Source organism: Drosophila rhopaloa, unplaced genomic scaffold (genome assembly GCF_018152115.1).
Source record: "Drosophila rhopaloa isolate 14029-0021.01 unplaced genomic scaffold, ASM1815211v1 contig_159, whole genome shotgun sequence".
Taxonomy (NCBI): Eukaryota; Metazoa; Arthropoda; class Insecta; order Diptera; family Drosophilidae; genus Drosophila; species Drosophila rhopaloa.
Genome location: NW_025335038.1, coordinates 295501 through 309783, shown reverse-complemented (window position 1 = coordinate 309783; position 14283 = coordinate 295501). Strand labels below are relative to the sequence as shown.

Sequence of the window (14283 nt, the reverse complement as noted above, 5' to 3'; positions counted from 1 at the left end):
TGGAATCAAATCGAGCAAATTAAATTAAATCAATCCTCCCAACAACGAAAGTGACAATAAAACTCATTGAGAGTCGGAGATTTTGTTTTTTCGTAGAGGTCGGTACGGTTCTCCAATTTTCGTGTTGCCTTGGCCTGTCTCGACTCCGTCTCCGCTCTTGACGTGAGTGAAGTGGGCGTGGCACTTGGCATGCAAATCATGTCAAATGTCACACTCAGCTCAGCTCAGCGCAGTTCAGTCCAGAACTGCAGCTGCACAGACATCGGGGCCTGCTCGGTGTGGTTCTCTTTTGGTTCTGCGTCTAGAGTGGGTAACGACTTCCTTTCTGTGCGGGACGGGTTGCCTGACCTTCAGCATTGACTTGTTGAGGAGGTGTATGTTTGGGTTCCTGCCCTTTTTTCGGGCCCAGAACTCCGGACGCCTCCGAGGTGTACACAAATGTGTTTGGACAGCTGCCGCATCACGGCTCGAACTTCGGAGGCGGCTACTGTGTTCAACTGCCTCATCGGGAGCGCAACTTGAGCTTGTCCAACATCTTCTGGCTAATTGAGCTTTCGGAGTAAACATTCCTTTGTAGGGAGAACGTCTGCACTTGATATGCATCGAATATTATCGAATTGGGTTGGATTGTCTGTCTCATATAACGAAATGTTTGTCATAGCCAAATAGGAAGGGGAAAATTTATGATGGGGGCAGTCAACTTAAACGCATGAAATTATAATACTTGAACAAGATATGTGGTTATTGGACCATTGGGCGATGGGTTGTGTGTGGTATCTTGTTCGAGCTCTCAAAATATTGCCAACCCAAGACCCACTACAAATAGTTTGAAGTGGAGATAATTTTGTTGTTCTACTTTTTGATTCTAATCCCCAGCCATTGAGAGTCAATACAATTTTAATCAAGGCGTTAAAAATAAAAATAGAGTCCCTAAACACAGATTTCGAGTTTTCTTCTCATTAAAACGACTAAAATGCTATAAAGTTATTCCCTTAAATCATAATGCAAAGCATACCTTATATCCCACCATAAAAGAGCTGCAAAGAACTGGAGCGTAATCAACACTTATAGTTGCTATAAGAAATTCTGTCATTTTTACCAAGTGACATTTTCGGTTTCTGGTAAACACTGATTACAGGGCCTATTCCGAAGTGCTGGCAGCATGTTCGCCTACGATATTGCTCGCTCTGTTAGCAACCAGTGTTGTTAACATTTACGACATTCAAAATGTGTCTGTGAAGAGCAGCCGCAACTCGCCGTTCGGCGTCGATTTAGTTTACAGAGCTACTTGCTGCGGTGCGGACGACGTTCGAGAGCTAAGCGCTTTGGGATTCAAGATACGAGAATCGATTCGTGACAACCTAACTGAAAACGCAACCGAAAGATACGGGGAACTTCGATTTTGCTACGTTTGTGGTTTGGCAGCGTCGTTTGTTTTTCGGTTTCGGTTTTTCGGCTGCCCGTGGCTAAACTTGAAATTAAAGCTGATTCGACGAAGCCAGATACAAGATACATAGGCAGATGCATGCTCTGTGCTAAGCTACAGATAGACAACAGTGAAGTGAGATACAAGTGGCTAGATAAATCGCGAGCCCGCGTCGAGATACTTTATTTATATTGTCCTGGATTAAATATATCTAAAAACATCTCGATTGTGGCCGTCAACATGTCGTGCTAAGCGGCGACTGGGACTGCTCCAGCTCAAATTAAATCAACTCAACCCAGATCACAGATCAGATCAACGAGATCCCGACGATCCGAAGATGCTGGACAAGACGACAAGCTCCTCCGTGTCGGTTTCCACCTCCTGCTGCAGTTCGAATGCCACCAATGTGGACCTGGACTACGATGTGCCAGTCTCGCGCCGCATCCTCATCAAATCGGTTAGTAGACCCTCGCGATAAGCCCAATCATAAACTGCCGCACTTTATGCGGGGCAGATTGAGCCATCCTGGATACGGCGAAGCTATCTTCTCGGCTCATCGGCCAGTGTTGTGACAGTCGGGCAGCCCGGGAAACTGTAGCGGGTTTCTCAACTTGTATCTTTGGCAGCTGTCAGGGGGAAAAGTGTTCGCGATTTTCGCCATTGGCATATCACCTCGCAACGACTCCGCTTGATGTGCCAGTTTACGGCACAGGTGAGATATTGCAATGTCGTGATAACTCAGTCGATGATGGCTGCCTGTGCTTATAAACTCTGAATTGTTTAGTTAAAAACAACATGAGCTCACCGTGATAAACAATCTACAAGTGATTCCCTCTAGATATTTTTGGTTCTTAGTTAAAGAGCTCCCGATTAGATTGGAATCCAGTGTGATAAGATTGAGGCTTTGGAACGTACCTGGAAATATAATAAAATACGGTGGGATAAACTCAGGATGTACCCAACCTTATTAGGTACAAATAAACTTCTGTTTACTTATTTGGATGGTTTATAGTTAGTACTGCACGATGTTCCCAAAGCGCCAATGCCAAAACCTTTTGTTTTTTCTCTTAGTGACTAAAGTATTTTGTTCTGCAATTCGAGGGCAAGACACAAATAGTTTATAATTAAAACATATGAGACCTAATGTGGGTATTTTGGTACTAACTCATTGCGAAAACGTTTTAAAAGACTATACTAGCTCTAAACTTCGGTAAGAAATCTTCTCCTTGTTCGCTTTGGAATTACCTATCATTACAAATCCATTTAAGTTCATTTAGGTGTACTTAAAACATTCCAATTGATTAAAATGTGGATGGCAAGTTATTTCAACTGGTTTCTTCCTCTTAGCTGGGATGTATGATTACAGAGCGCGACAACTGCGAGCAAATGCTGAGCAATAGATTTATGCTCCCATATATTTTCATCAGAGGCCCGAGAGTCACTCAATCAACATCAGACGCCTGCCTTCGAATTGAAAACCGTTGACGCCACACGCGGACATTAATTCTCATCAATTTTCCAGCGATCCCGGCCCAGGCACTCAAAAATGAAGTGTCGAAGCAGAAATATTTTCTGTCTAGACCATGAAACTATGGGGCGCCCACTTAATCAGGGAGCAAGGAGCGATAGATGCAGGAAAGATGTCCCTTAGCGGGACTGCGGTTATCCTCGGAGATAACCTTTGAGGCAGACCTCCCCTGACACAATCTTAATTAATAATGAGGCCTGCGTTAGGAAGGGGCTTCTTGGTTTGTAGTCTTTTATCTGTTTTTCTTTGAGTTGCCCTGACAATTAAGGGTTTTTGGTTTTGGTGTGACGCTCAATTAAGACTGATTAGATTTGGCAGTGGAATTGTTTCGGCGATATACGTCCTCAGCCCTGGACTTGTCCTTATCGCATTGTCTTTTCTTCGGCCTCACTTATTCCTACTGCCCGATAAGAAGTCACCACCCAGGCACTCTAATTCAATTTCCCGCGCTACGTGCGTGGTCTTTGCCAATGAGGATTCACGACCTTGTGAGGCCTGTGAGGCTTTCATTTGGCCCTTCAATGAACTGGAATTTTCTGCAAGAAATCAACGCTCTGTTCGCAACTATTAATAACTGATTTCATTTGCCACGCACTCAGACCTTGGGGGTTATCCTTCCCCCTCAATTGGTCTCCCCTTAATTGCGGGCCTTCAGTCAAGCGCACGTCCTGGATGCGAAGGAGTCTGGAGTCTGCAGGAACCACTATTAATTTCCATCAGTCAGCGACATGCTGATAAACCCCTTTGCCCCTTTGTGTTCCTATCCTAGAGATGATGACGTGACACGGTCGGGATTGACTTGGGATATGGGTCCTACTAAGCTCCATGAAATTGCATATTTAGGGACTTTGCCTGTCTCTATTAGTTCCAACGTATAGTCACGTGCTCATCCCTTCCGCAGACGTCTGACGCTTGGCCAAAGAACACAGGAAACCCATTTTCGGATGTTTTCCGCTGTTTGAATTTTGAAATGTAAGCTGAGAACAGAACCGGCTTGGGGACTAGAGGCCTCCTCCAGACCTCAAGAGCCAGTCTGGCCGGGCGTCAATTACTTTTCGCATTTGTGCGCATTTGGAGCACATTTATTTTAATCTCACCTGTGCCTCTTTCGCAGCGTGTCTGTGATGGATGCAGCTGGTCCACTGCCCCCCGGCATCCCTTCAATTACGTGATACTTTATGTCAGCGACTGTTGGGCCCAGGAACGAGTATCCTCCGACTCCTGGGCAGTACGGAGCCCGTGATCATGTCCGAGACACGACTCTTGTAATTAGCCGTTGTTGTTTATTTAATTTCAAGCCTAATAACGACAACAGCACCGGAATATTGAGTGTTATGAGGTGGTCAGGAGGGGGTTGACTGTTCTGCGAGTGCATTTGCATTCACATCCCTCCGCCATACACACTCACGCTCCACTCGTAAGCAAGCTAATTTATTTCAGCGCTCAAGTTGTGCAAACATTCTCGAATTCAAATTTGTCCAACAGGTTGTTATGGCTGCAGTTGTTGCTGTCTGGTATTGGCAGTTGTGAGTTGATGAATGTGGCAAGGTGAAGGACCAGGGAGGCAAGTGGAGGTGACTGATTGAAAATGGTTTAAGGAATGTTCATTAAGCAAAGAGGAGGTAGATGGATCGCATGCAGAATGAGGCGGCGAAGCTAACAAAAACTTACCTCGCGTAATTTCTTACCACTCATGACAATACAGTTTTCCGGCATATCATATCGCCTTTGAAAACACACCCAGCGAAGAAGAAAAACTTTCGCTTTTGTGTGCTATAGTTGTTTTATCTTTTTGCATTCGACACTCGAGTTGAGTTGCGTTCAGCTCGGTTCACGCAGGCATTTACTCATTCATTATCTAACAGTCATGTGCTACCAAGCGAACTTTGGCCATTATTTTTGCAAAGCAAACATGTCGGCCAAATGGATTATGGGCCAACAGCAGTACGAACTCGAAAGTGCCGATAATGGGCAAGCACTTGGAGAATAGTTGGCAGGTCAACCGACACCCGACACCCGACTGGCTTTGATTCTCGCAGGAACGTGCCGGGTCCAAAGACAAGATAAGGGGCCGTGATAAGGGGACAGGTAAGCTGTCACTCCCATGTAAGACATGAAAACAAGAGGCGAATCCAGGAGCTGGGACTTGCACCCCTGCCCTTTGTTTACCCACAAGATTCAAAGAAGACCTCTGCACATTGTCTGTGTTTCTGTCTGTTACGTGCGCAAGTTCAGATGACATTTATGAATTACAAATTTGGCATGTCACGTTCTGGTCCCTCGCAAGGAGAAGACTTGACTAATTACCCTCTGGACGGAGTCCTTCACAAGTCGAGGAACCCGCCCCAGCGACATTGAGCTTGGGATGAGTATCTGGGCAGTGTTTACTGGGAAGAAACAATTGCGAATTGGCCTCAGCGGAGACTGGTAATTTGGTCTATGCGGCCCAGTATCTCCCCCGATCCCCCAAACACCGGAAATTACGTCGCAGGGGGAGAGCAGGGCAGGGGTCTGGGCCTCCTCTCCAGATAAGGACGGCAAACTGGTCGTAACGGGGCAATAAAAGTTACATGCAACCCGTAAGTGGGCTAGGCCATCAGCGGTGCAGCGATTCGAGCACTCCGCCTGTGGTGGCTGACGATCGCTTATATCAAGCGCCTTAATGGGCCCATTTACACCAAAACGGAGATGGGCTACTGGAGTTGTGTGGTGGCTAAGAGTACTGAAGTTTTAGCAGACCAGTTGATAATATGAGCAATTACTGTCGACTGTGGTTTTAGGAATCACTTATCTGTGAGTTACAAGGCATCTGATTGGTTTCATTTAAGTATATTTGGAAAACACTCATGTAGAACAGCTAGTCGGGATGTTTTTTCCCTCTCATCTAATCACTTATCAGTAAGTAGTTGTGGCCCAGCTCGTGGGAAACCCCTTGTGGAGTGAGTTTCTCCACCTCGTTTGCTTACCAAGCTACACAATGTGCGAAGCCGTCAAACATCTCGGGCCTTGTCATCTCACTTTCGATCGTTAGTTTGCGTGGGTCACATCCGCAGTGGAAGGCTTAAAATAGGCCCAGACCGTAATCCATCATAAGTCGCCTAACGAACGATAAAAGGCCCAAGTGCCTTCTCTGCTGCATTTTCAGTCCCAAATCCGACTCTCGAAGCTCACGAGGGGATCCTCCTCAGCAAACTGGTTAGAAGAAAAGAAGAGTTTAACAAAGGCCGTCAGCCATTGGAGGTAATTCCACGGGCATGAGTCACGTCCGGGGTATTCCTCCGACCTAATCTCAATGTCACTCAATGGGGCTTAATGATTTAAGTTTGGTGAGAAGGGGGAACTCGTAAAATAAATCTTGTAAATTACTCGAGAGGCTGCCCCGAAGTTAATTGAATGAATGAATGAACTGGCCTTTGCGCTTCTTTTACTCTGTTTTACAAATTGTATGTAATTTCTTATTTTCTGCATATATTTTTCGTGTCTTCTGTTTAAAAGTTAAATTCCTTATGTGTTATTTCGCTTGCCGTGGTACATTTTCTTTTGCTATTTATGCGTTGCTATGTGAATTTTTGTATTGCTTGTTTTGCTTATATCAAATGATTGATCTTTTTATTTATTTGCTTTTAAAGATTTTATGAGTTCTGGTCGTCTGTATTTTTTTGTTTACTATTAGATTTTATTTTGCAGTATTTATTATCAACACATTCAGAGCCATTCAAACAAATATACGAGAAACTACAATGGTAAAACGTTACGGACACGCTCGAATATTGATTTTAGTTCGTTTTTTGTCTGATTCATTTGCCACAATTGAATTTAAAACTGCTTGGGTTTTCTCCCTTTTCTGGGGGAAGTAATTTTGCAACGTATTTTTGCCGTATTTCACTTGAAATGGCTGCGAAGGTCGACAATACTTATGTGTAGACTTCGCTTTATTTGTTCTTTAATATTTAAAGTCAATCTTTCGCATTTCGTTTTCAGTTATTTTCCTTTGTTATTTCGTTTCGTTTTATTATTTCGGCTTTAATTTTTCGTACAGAAGTTACCTAAGTTAATTGAATTGGCACATGTTTGCTTTGACGCTTGCTTTGTGACTCATTTCACGCGAATTGGCCACGTTTTTTCGATCCAATTTGGTGGCTAATGTGTTTTTTTATGATAAACTTGCATTCCCTTTTTAAGAATTACAAAACTCAAGTGTGTACTTCACTGTGCTTTTATATATCGTTTATTTGCTGAATTGAATTAGCCCTTGCCTTATAACACACGCCATTAAAGTCTGAGAGCGATTGGCCCGAGTTGGGGAAGCTATGCAAATTGAATGGACTGCACTTGGAATGCGAGCTACAATTGACTTTTGCATCTATTGTTAATGGGCGTGGCTGCCACCAAGGGATCAATTGCTCTGTCATTGACTTGCTCCCCGGCTCACTGGGTCCATCTTAGGCGAACCGCTGACCCGGAGTGACGTGTGGCGGGGAGGCTAGAGTCGACTCTCCGTGGTGCACTTGTCATTCCAGCTCACCGTCAATGGCACTCCAAGATCGACCCAGTCTCCATTCGGAACATGTTTCCCTGCCAAGTTGGTCCGGCACGAAGTTTTATTGTCACACCGCATTTTATACAGATTTTTTTCTTTGCTTTGCTTTTATTTTTTTAATTTTTATGTTTTGCACACAACTTGTTGACGAAATGTGTCGAAAAGGCCGCCGCGAGAGCAGTAAACATTTTGTTTATTTTCGCAAATGAAAACCAGTTCAGCGCGACATATGGCGTTTTATTACAGACCAACCAAAATATTTTATATTCCGCACTGCCCGAAACTCCCCGTTTCTCAGAAAACCTTTAGCCAGTCATAGCCCTAGTTAAAGTCCGAAGTTCGTTCTTCAACGTTGGAAAGTGACGCATTGGGGCTAAAAAATAGATACTTGGTCAGGCAAAATAGGAAAGCAAATGTGGGGATCTAAATAGATGAACTAAATAAAAACTGGACACGTCAGAAGATGTATGTAGGTATCCAAATGTTTTTTATGAACCTCTTTGCCATTGGAAGATTTAGAAATCCACAATATAGCTTTCACCTTGAACAAATTCAGGGTTGCGCTTAATGACCCCCCGTTTCCCACACCCACTTCAATTTCATCAAATTCTGTTAATTAAAATTGACAAAAATATTATCTGTCACGCAAGCCAGCGCTTGACTTTAGACTATTGCCACTTTATCAGCTTTTGGGGGCTGGGTTATCAGTTGAACGCCGAAAACGAGCTCGCATTTCTATTGAATATATTGCCAAGCCATCGCCATTGATTGGCAACTTATTTCGTCTTTATACATACGTATGTTCATATATTGAATAGTACTCCAGAGTCACATGTCTCTAATGCGGTTAATGGTCTCTTCAGAACATGGGATAAAAACAAATTGTCATCTTGTTTGTAAAGGGGGCGAAGTTTTGTGGATTTTTAAGTGCTCATTAATCGGTTTGCTGGCGGCTTCTTCGCTTTTTAAATCCCAGCCGCCTGGTTTATTTATGAGCCACAACGAAATGTGCAAAATCTGTTGGCGAAGCGAGACTTTGCGTTTGAGTAATTGAATGGTCTCGGGCATGGATTGGATCTACTCCTGGAATACATAAATAACCGAACTTAAGTTTGTTTTGCCAAAAATGTTGCTTACTCTCTGAAGCAGGGAATTAAGCCCGAGATATGGCTTGTGGCTATGGTCCGTCATACGCGAACATTAAAAACAATAAATGGCCGGGCAACTCTTTCACTTCTGCGGTCTGAAACTAAGGCAGAAATGTTGCCCAGGGGCTTTAATTACTTTTATTAAAATCACTCGAACATGTAAACCTTTTTCGGGAATTTACGACAGAGATTGACTGGGGATGTGGGGACGTCTAGGAGGTGGTAACTCTTTCAGTTCCGTTGTCGGGTATCGGTCAGAAGAATGCCCTAAACAAACCAATTAAAGTCGCCTGAGCAAACAGACAAACAACTGTAAAAATGGCCCCTAATTTTTTGTGGCCCACAAGCCACACAACAGGAATTGGTTTTTATTTGTCAGCAGGCGGAACTTCAATCTTCCAATTCTCAACTTTAAATATTTACCTCTTCAATTAGCGCTGCGTCAAAAGCCGAGTGAGATGGCGAGATGGCAGTGAAGAAAGCAGCGACTAACCCTGGAACCCAGTATGGAGCTATGGATCTGTGGAGCTGCCAGGCCCCAACCCAACAAACATTGGAGCTGGTTTCTGTTTTGTTTGGGCAACATATCGCGGTCCAGTGTCATTCCGACGGCACTGAACTTCAAGTGCGCTCATTTCCTTTTGACATTTGAACGTTTACATTGCGCTTTCGAAATTGAAAAGTAGAATAGCCGCCGTCGCCTGGTAAAACGGGTTTTGAAACTACCTAACAACGTGTACATGAGTAGTGCCCGTACATACATACAGACATATCAGACCTCAGCAACGGGTTGAAAGTTCAGCAGCGATTGAACGCTCGATATTGTAATCGCTGGCTCCCTCGCCCTCTTTCACTCCTTCTACACCAGAAACAATTCTGATTGTTTTGGCTTTTCAAGTATAAAAGAATTTCCAGGTTTTGTTGCCAGTTTGAGTGGTCGCACTTACAGTAAACTTTTGTCTACATATGTAGACATCAATTTCATTCAAAAGTTGGCAACGCCAATTCCCGACCATATAAAGTATATATATTCTTGATTCTCATCACCAGGCGAGTCGATCTAGGCGTGTCCGTCTTTCCGTGCGTCCGCCCATTCGTCCGTCTGCGTTTCTACGAAAGCTAGTCCCAGAGTCTTAAGCCATTTCGGGTTGCCGAAGTTGGAATTCTTTCTTTATTTAAAATGATAAACCCAACATTTTTTTTTAAATATGAATATTTTCTTATGTGCATGGATTGGGGTAGTGTTGTGGGTTAAAATGGTGAGGGGGAAGGAGCAGTAACGGCTGCTTTGTTTTCGTTGCTTTTTTGCAGAGTTTAAATCGTACGTTTTGGATTTGTATACGCTGCGGTGCGAAATTAAAAGCAACCCGCAAGAAACATTCATTGAGCGAAAAGTTTACCCAAAAGGCTACGGTCGTGTTTCGCGAATTAGAAACAAAGGCCAAATGAAAGAAGTGCTATCTTAAAATGAAGAACCAAGAGATTCAAAAAGCTTAGGGGAAGGAAAGTGAGCTGACCGGATGTAAGCGATGGGAAGTTCCTATTTTTCTTAAGTAGATCAAGGATGACGAGTGTCTGGTTTCGAGTAGCCTTGGCTCTATAAAACTAACCGCGACTGTTGATCTGCCTGCTTCCTAACAAAAAAGCAACCTGAAATCGGATAAAAGAGAACCTACCCATGTTGACTTGAAATTTTAGCTAAACTAATGAAGCGAGCGCGGCATAAGCTAAAACAAAAACCCAACCGAATTGTTTCTTTATTTTTTTTTTAGTTCTCTGCACTTTTTGGCATTCTTTTTAAATGTGGTAGCTGCAAAAGATTTGCAAATTTGTTACCATAAGAAACATAAAGATCGGGCTGAAAACAGAGATCAGCAGACGCAGTTCTTATGAATGATGGAAGCCAGAGTCAAAGTTTTGTTTGCGAAACGGGTCAGTGGCTGGTCAAGCGCCAAACCATCTTTGAAATTCCATTAAAATGGTTTGCCTTGCGGCTTCTTAGAAGCCTAAAAAGGGCAGAAATAAAATGAAGGCAAAAACATAAAACCGCTTTTTTTGATAACACGCAAACACATAACACACATAAAACATACAAATTCTGCCCGCCTGAATACCACTTTTTAATTATTTTGTTTTACTCTGATTTATTTGCAGAAACTTTATGCCAAGGCCATTTACGATAATTATGCAGACACTCCCGACGAGCTAGCCTTCAAGAAGGGCGACATCCTCACCGTCATCGAACAGGATACGGAGGGCATCCAGGGATGGTGGCTCTGCACCCTGCGCAACCGACAGGTGAGTTGGGGTCTCGTGATGAAGGATCGACAAAAAGGAAAAAATAACCCAAGTTAAGACACATTCCTACACTGAGCGGCTTAGTTGGATAAAGTATAAAATGTATTCAGTAGTATGGTTATCACATTATAATGATTAATACTCTTTTATAACTCATATAGCGTCGAACTTTATATCATAGCTTGCACTGGTTAAAGAATCTATAGGAATCCTGTTTTCCCCATAAAATCATATTTTCTCTGTGTAAACGGACCCATCAAACCTTCCATATTGTTGGCTTTTTGTTTCTCATTGCTTTGTCTGAATTTCTTGTTTTGGTTCTTAATTTATCCCTCTGATTGCATCTGGGCTCTGTCTGCATTCGTAATTAAGCAATCGAAACATTTGCATAAGTTTTTCCATTTCATCGTTTCTCCTAGGCCAGAAAAACTAATTTAAATTTTTAATTTAATTTTCCGTAATTGCTTGTTTTGCTTCTCCGTCATCATCGCCGGCACGTGGACCAATTAATGGCGCTGGATGCGGGAATTTCCCTCCAAAGAGTCTGGACGTATACATTACATATTTTTTGGCACTTTAATTGTGGCTGCAGCCGTAATAACAATCATCATCAAGATGATAGCCTTAATGCCTTGCCTGGGAGGGGCGTGGGCATTACCAGACGATTACCAAAGTGCATACAACATTATCTGGCCTTTGGTCGGGGGTTGAGTTGAGCATGGGCAAAGAGGTCGAAGGGTTTTGCTCCGGCATCGATGGTGAAACACGTGGAGACGAAGTGATACTCTGAACCAGCCGGGATACCCCTTTACCCCTTTATCATCTCAGCTTATTCACTGTATTGCGAGTAGTCGATCGTGTGAGCAGTATTTACATAATGATGAGGTCTTTAGTACCTGGAAAATGATTGGACAATGGAAACAATTAAAAAAATATGTGGATTTAATTTACCGCGAGAAGCTTTTTATACCCTTGCAGAGGGTATTATAATTTTGGTCAAAAGTGTGCTACGCAGTGAAGGAGACATCTCCGACCCTATAAAGTATATATATTCTTGATCAGGATCACCTCCTGAGTTGATATAGCCATGTCCGTCTGTCCGTCTGTCCGTCTGTCTGTCCGTCTGTCTGTTTCTACGCAAACTAGTCTCTCAGTTTTAAAACTATCGAATTGAAACTTTGCACACACCCTACTTTCCTTTGCACGCAGTATATAAGTCGGAACGGCCGGAATCGGCCGACTATATCCTATAGCTGCCATATAACTGATTGATCGGAAATGCCATAACTTTGGTGTTTGTAAAGTTAGGAAGTCGGAATTTTCTATGGTTTTTATTTTTGGCCAATCAATCCGACCTACCTATAGCTGCCGACTATATCCTATAGCTGCCATATAACTGAACGATTGGAAATGCCATAACTTTGGTGTTTTTAAAGTTAGGAAGTTGGGATTTTTTATGAGTATTAAAAATGCATCATATGAATAATTTTGGAGAATATAATTTACAGAGTATTCTGCAAGGGTATATCAACTTCGGCTCCGCCCCAAGTTAGCTTTCCTTTCTTGTTATGAAATAAACCAGAGAAATGGTTAGATCTTGGGAAACTCTATCAATAATATAATATGACTCATTTTGAAAATTTCTGTAATCTTTGTGCTCAAAAACTTTCTAATCTAAATCTCATTTATCAATCGCACCTATACAAGACTTTGGCCTCAATTTCGAGTTCGCTATTTATCTTGGCGTGATACCTCGCCCCGGGCAGCCTTGAACTCTCCCCTCGGGGGAGTGATTAACCCCACACTCTGCACCCGAACTCCCCCAAGAAAGCCAAGCCTGAGACCAAACAACTTTTCAAACTTGAGCAAAATTTTTAAATTTCCGCACGTCGTTCGACAGCAATTTTTAATTAACAACTCAATTGACGCCACAAAAATAAAAAAAACCTCATTGGTGGGGCGGCCGCAGATGATGATGGTGTCAAAACATATATCAAAGTGGAAATCAAAAGTGCCAGGCGATATGGATACCTAAACGACATGGCGGTACGGACGGTCTATGTCGGGCAATTGTCGCTAATTAAAAAGTAGCCGCAGCTTTTTAATGGAAACACAATTAACCCAAAAACGGGCAATTGAGTGCCGACAAGAGCAACAACGTGTGGCATAAATATTAACAACAACATAAATAACGGTGGCAAAAGGCAAAAAACAAAATTAACTTTCGGCATACATTTTTAGCTGAAACACATGTTGACAAGATTTTTTGTACACTTTGAAGTGGTATATATTTTTGGAAAATCTCACGAAGCTCTGTCAAAACTTGCAATGAGCATGTCAATCGAGCGAAAACTTTAAGAAATGTATCTTGCAATTTAAAGTAAGACAACATCATTTTTTTTGCACTTTTGTGAGATATGTGTTTTTTATTAATATATATGTGTTTTCATTAATAATTCATATAACTCTGAGTTGATTAAAAGCCAATCAAAATCAATTAAGATCAATGAGCCATTCATTCATAGTATAAATTTAAGCTGTTATTTAGCAAGAAACCGTTTTACTCGTTTGCTTTATTTTTTTTTAGAAATAGAACCAGCGTTTGTTTTACGTTTACATACGTCTGTCTCCAAATATACTGTTTGCTGCTAGGCCACTGATTAATTATGCCTTTAAAATTGACTTACCAACTAAATCTCTTGCAACTCTATATATGTTTCAGGGTCTTTGCCCGGGCAACCGGTTGCGCGTCTTGAACTCGTACGACTCGGGATGCTTCTCGCCGTCGCCGGCCAGCTCCCCAATCCCGTCGCTGGCGGCCAGTACCGCCACGCTAAACAGCTCCATCTGCTCGGCGGAGATCTACGAGAACGGATCCATCATCAGCGCGGCCTCGTCCTCGAACTCGAACTCGGGCGGCGTGATCAGTGGCCCGGGAACGGAGTCATCGTCGGCGTCCCGCGGCACGAGAAGATCTTGGCACGTCTCGCCGAACAAGGTAAGCTCCTCGTCCTCGTCCCGGGTGACTTGTCAATTTCTCAATTTTCCGCTCCGTCTGCATTTGCAACGGGGAGCAGGGATTAGGGAGGAAGTGCCTCTTAATTGATTTCGTTTCTTGGCCAATTTTACATCCTCTTGCGGCTACTGAATTATAATATTTGTCGGGAAAGTGAAAGAAAGTAATTTCTCGGCTCCTGCGGATCGTTCCGTCGCTCCATCATTGCGCTCTGAGGGGTCCATCGCTCATCCATGCGATTGCGAATTGCGAGTGCGAGCGCTCCCCTGCGTTTCCACGTCAACTGCGTGTCGTAATTGTGCAATTAATAAGAGTTGCGAGAGCCGA

At 43.0% G+C, this 14283-nt stretch overlaps 1 protein-coding gene across 2 annotated transcripts in view; it reads left to right on the top strand.

Annotated features, from left to right (window-relative positions):
- LOC108046840 (breast cancer anti-estrogen resistance protein 1) overlaps positions 1-14283 on the top strand; it is a 30933-nt gene that overhangs the window by 10699 nt on the left and 5951 nt on the right. Inside the window, exons 1-3 of one of the 2 annotated variants that reach the window (XM_017126769.2) lie at positions 1291-1883; positions 10797-10940; positions 13663-13938. In XM_017126769.2, coding sequence (XP_016982258.1) covers positions 1764-1883; positions 10797-10940; positions 13663-13938 — 540 coding nt within the window. In that variant the 5' untranslated portion in view covers positions 1291-1763. Of the gene's footprint in view, positions 1-1290; positions 1884-10796; positions 10941-13662; positions 13939-14283 lie in introns of those variants that run through there. The other variant, XM_017126761.2, reaches the window with a different exon arrangement.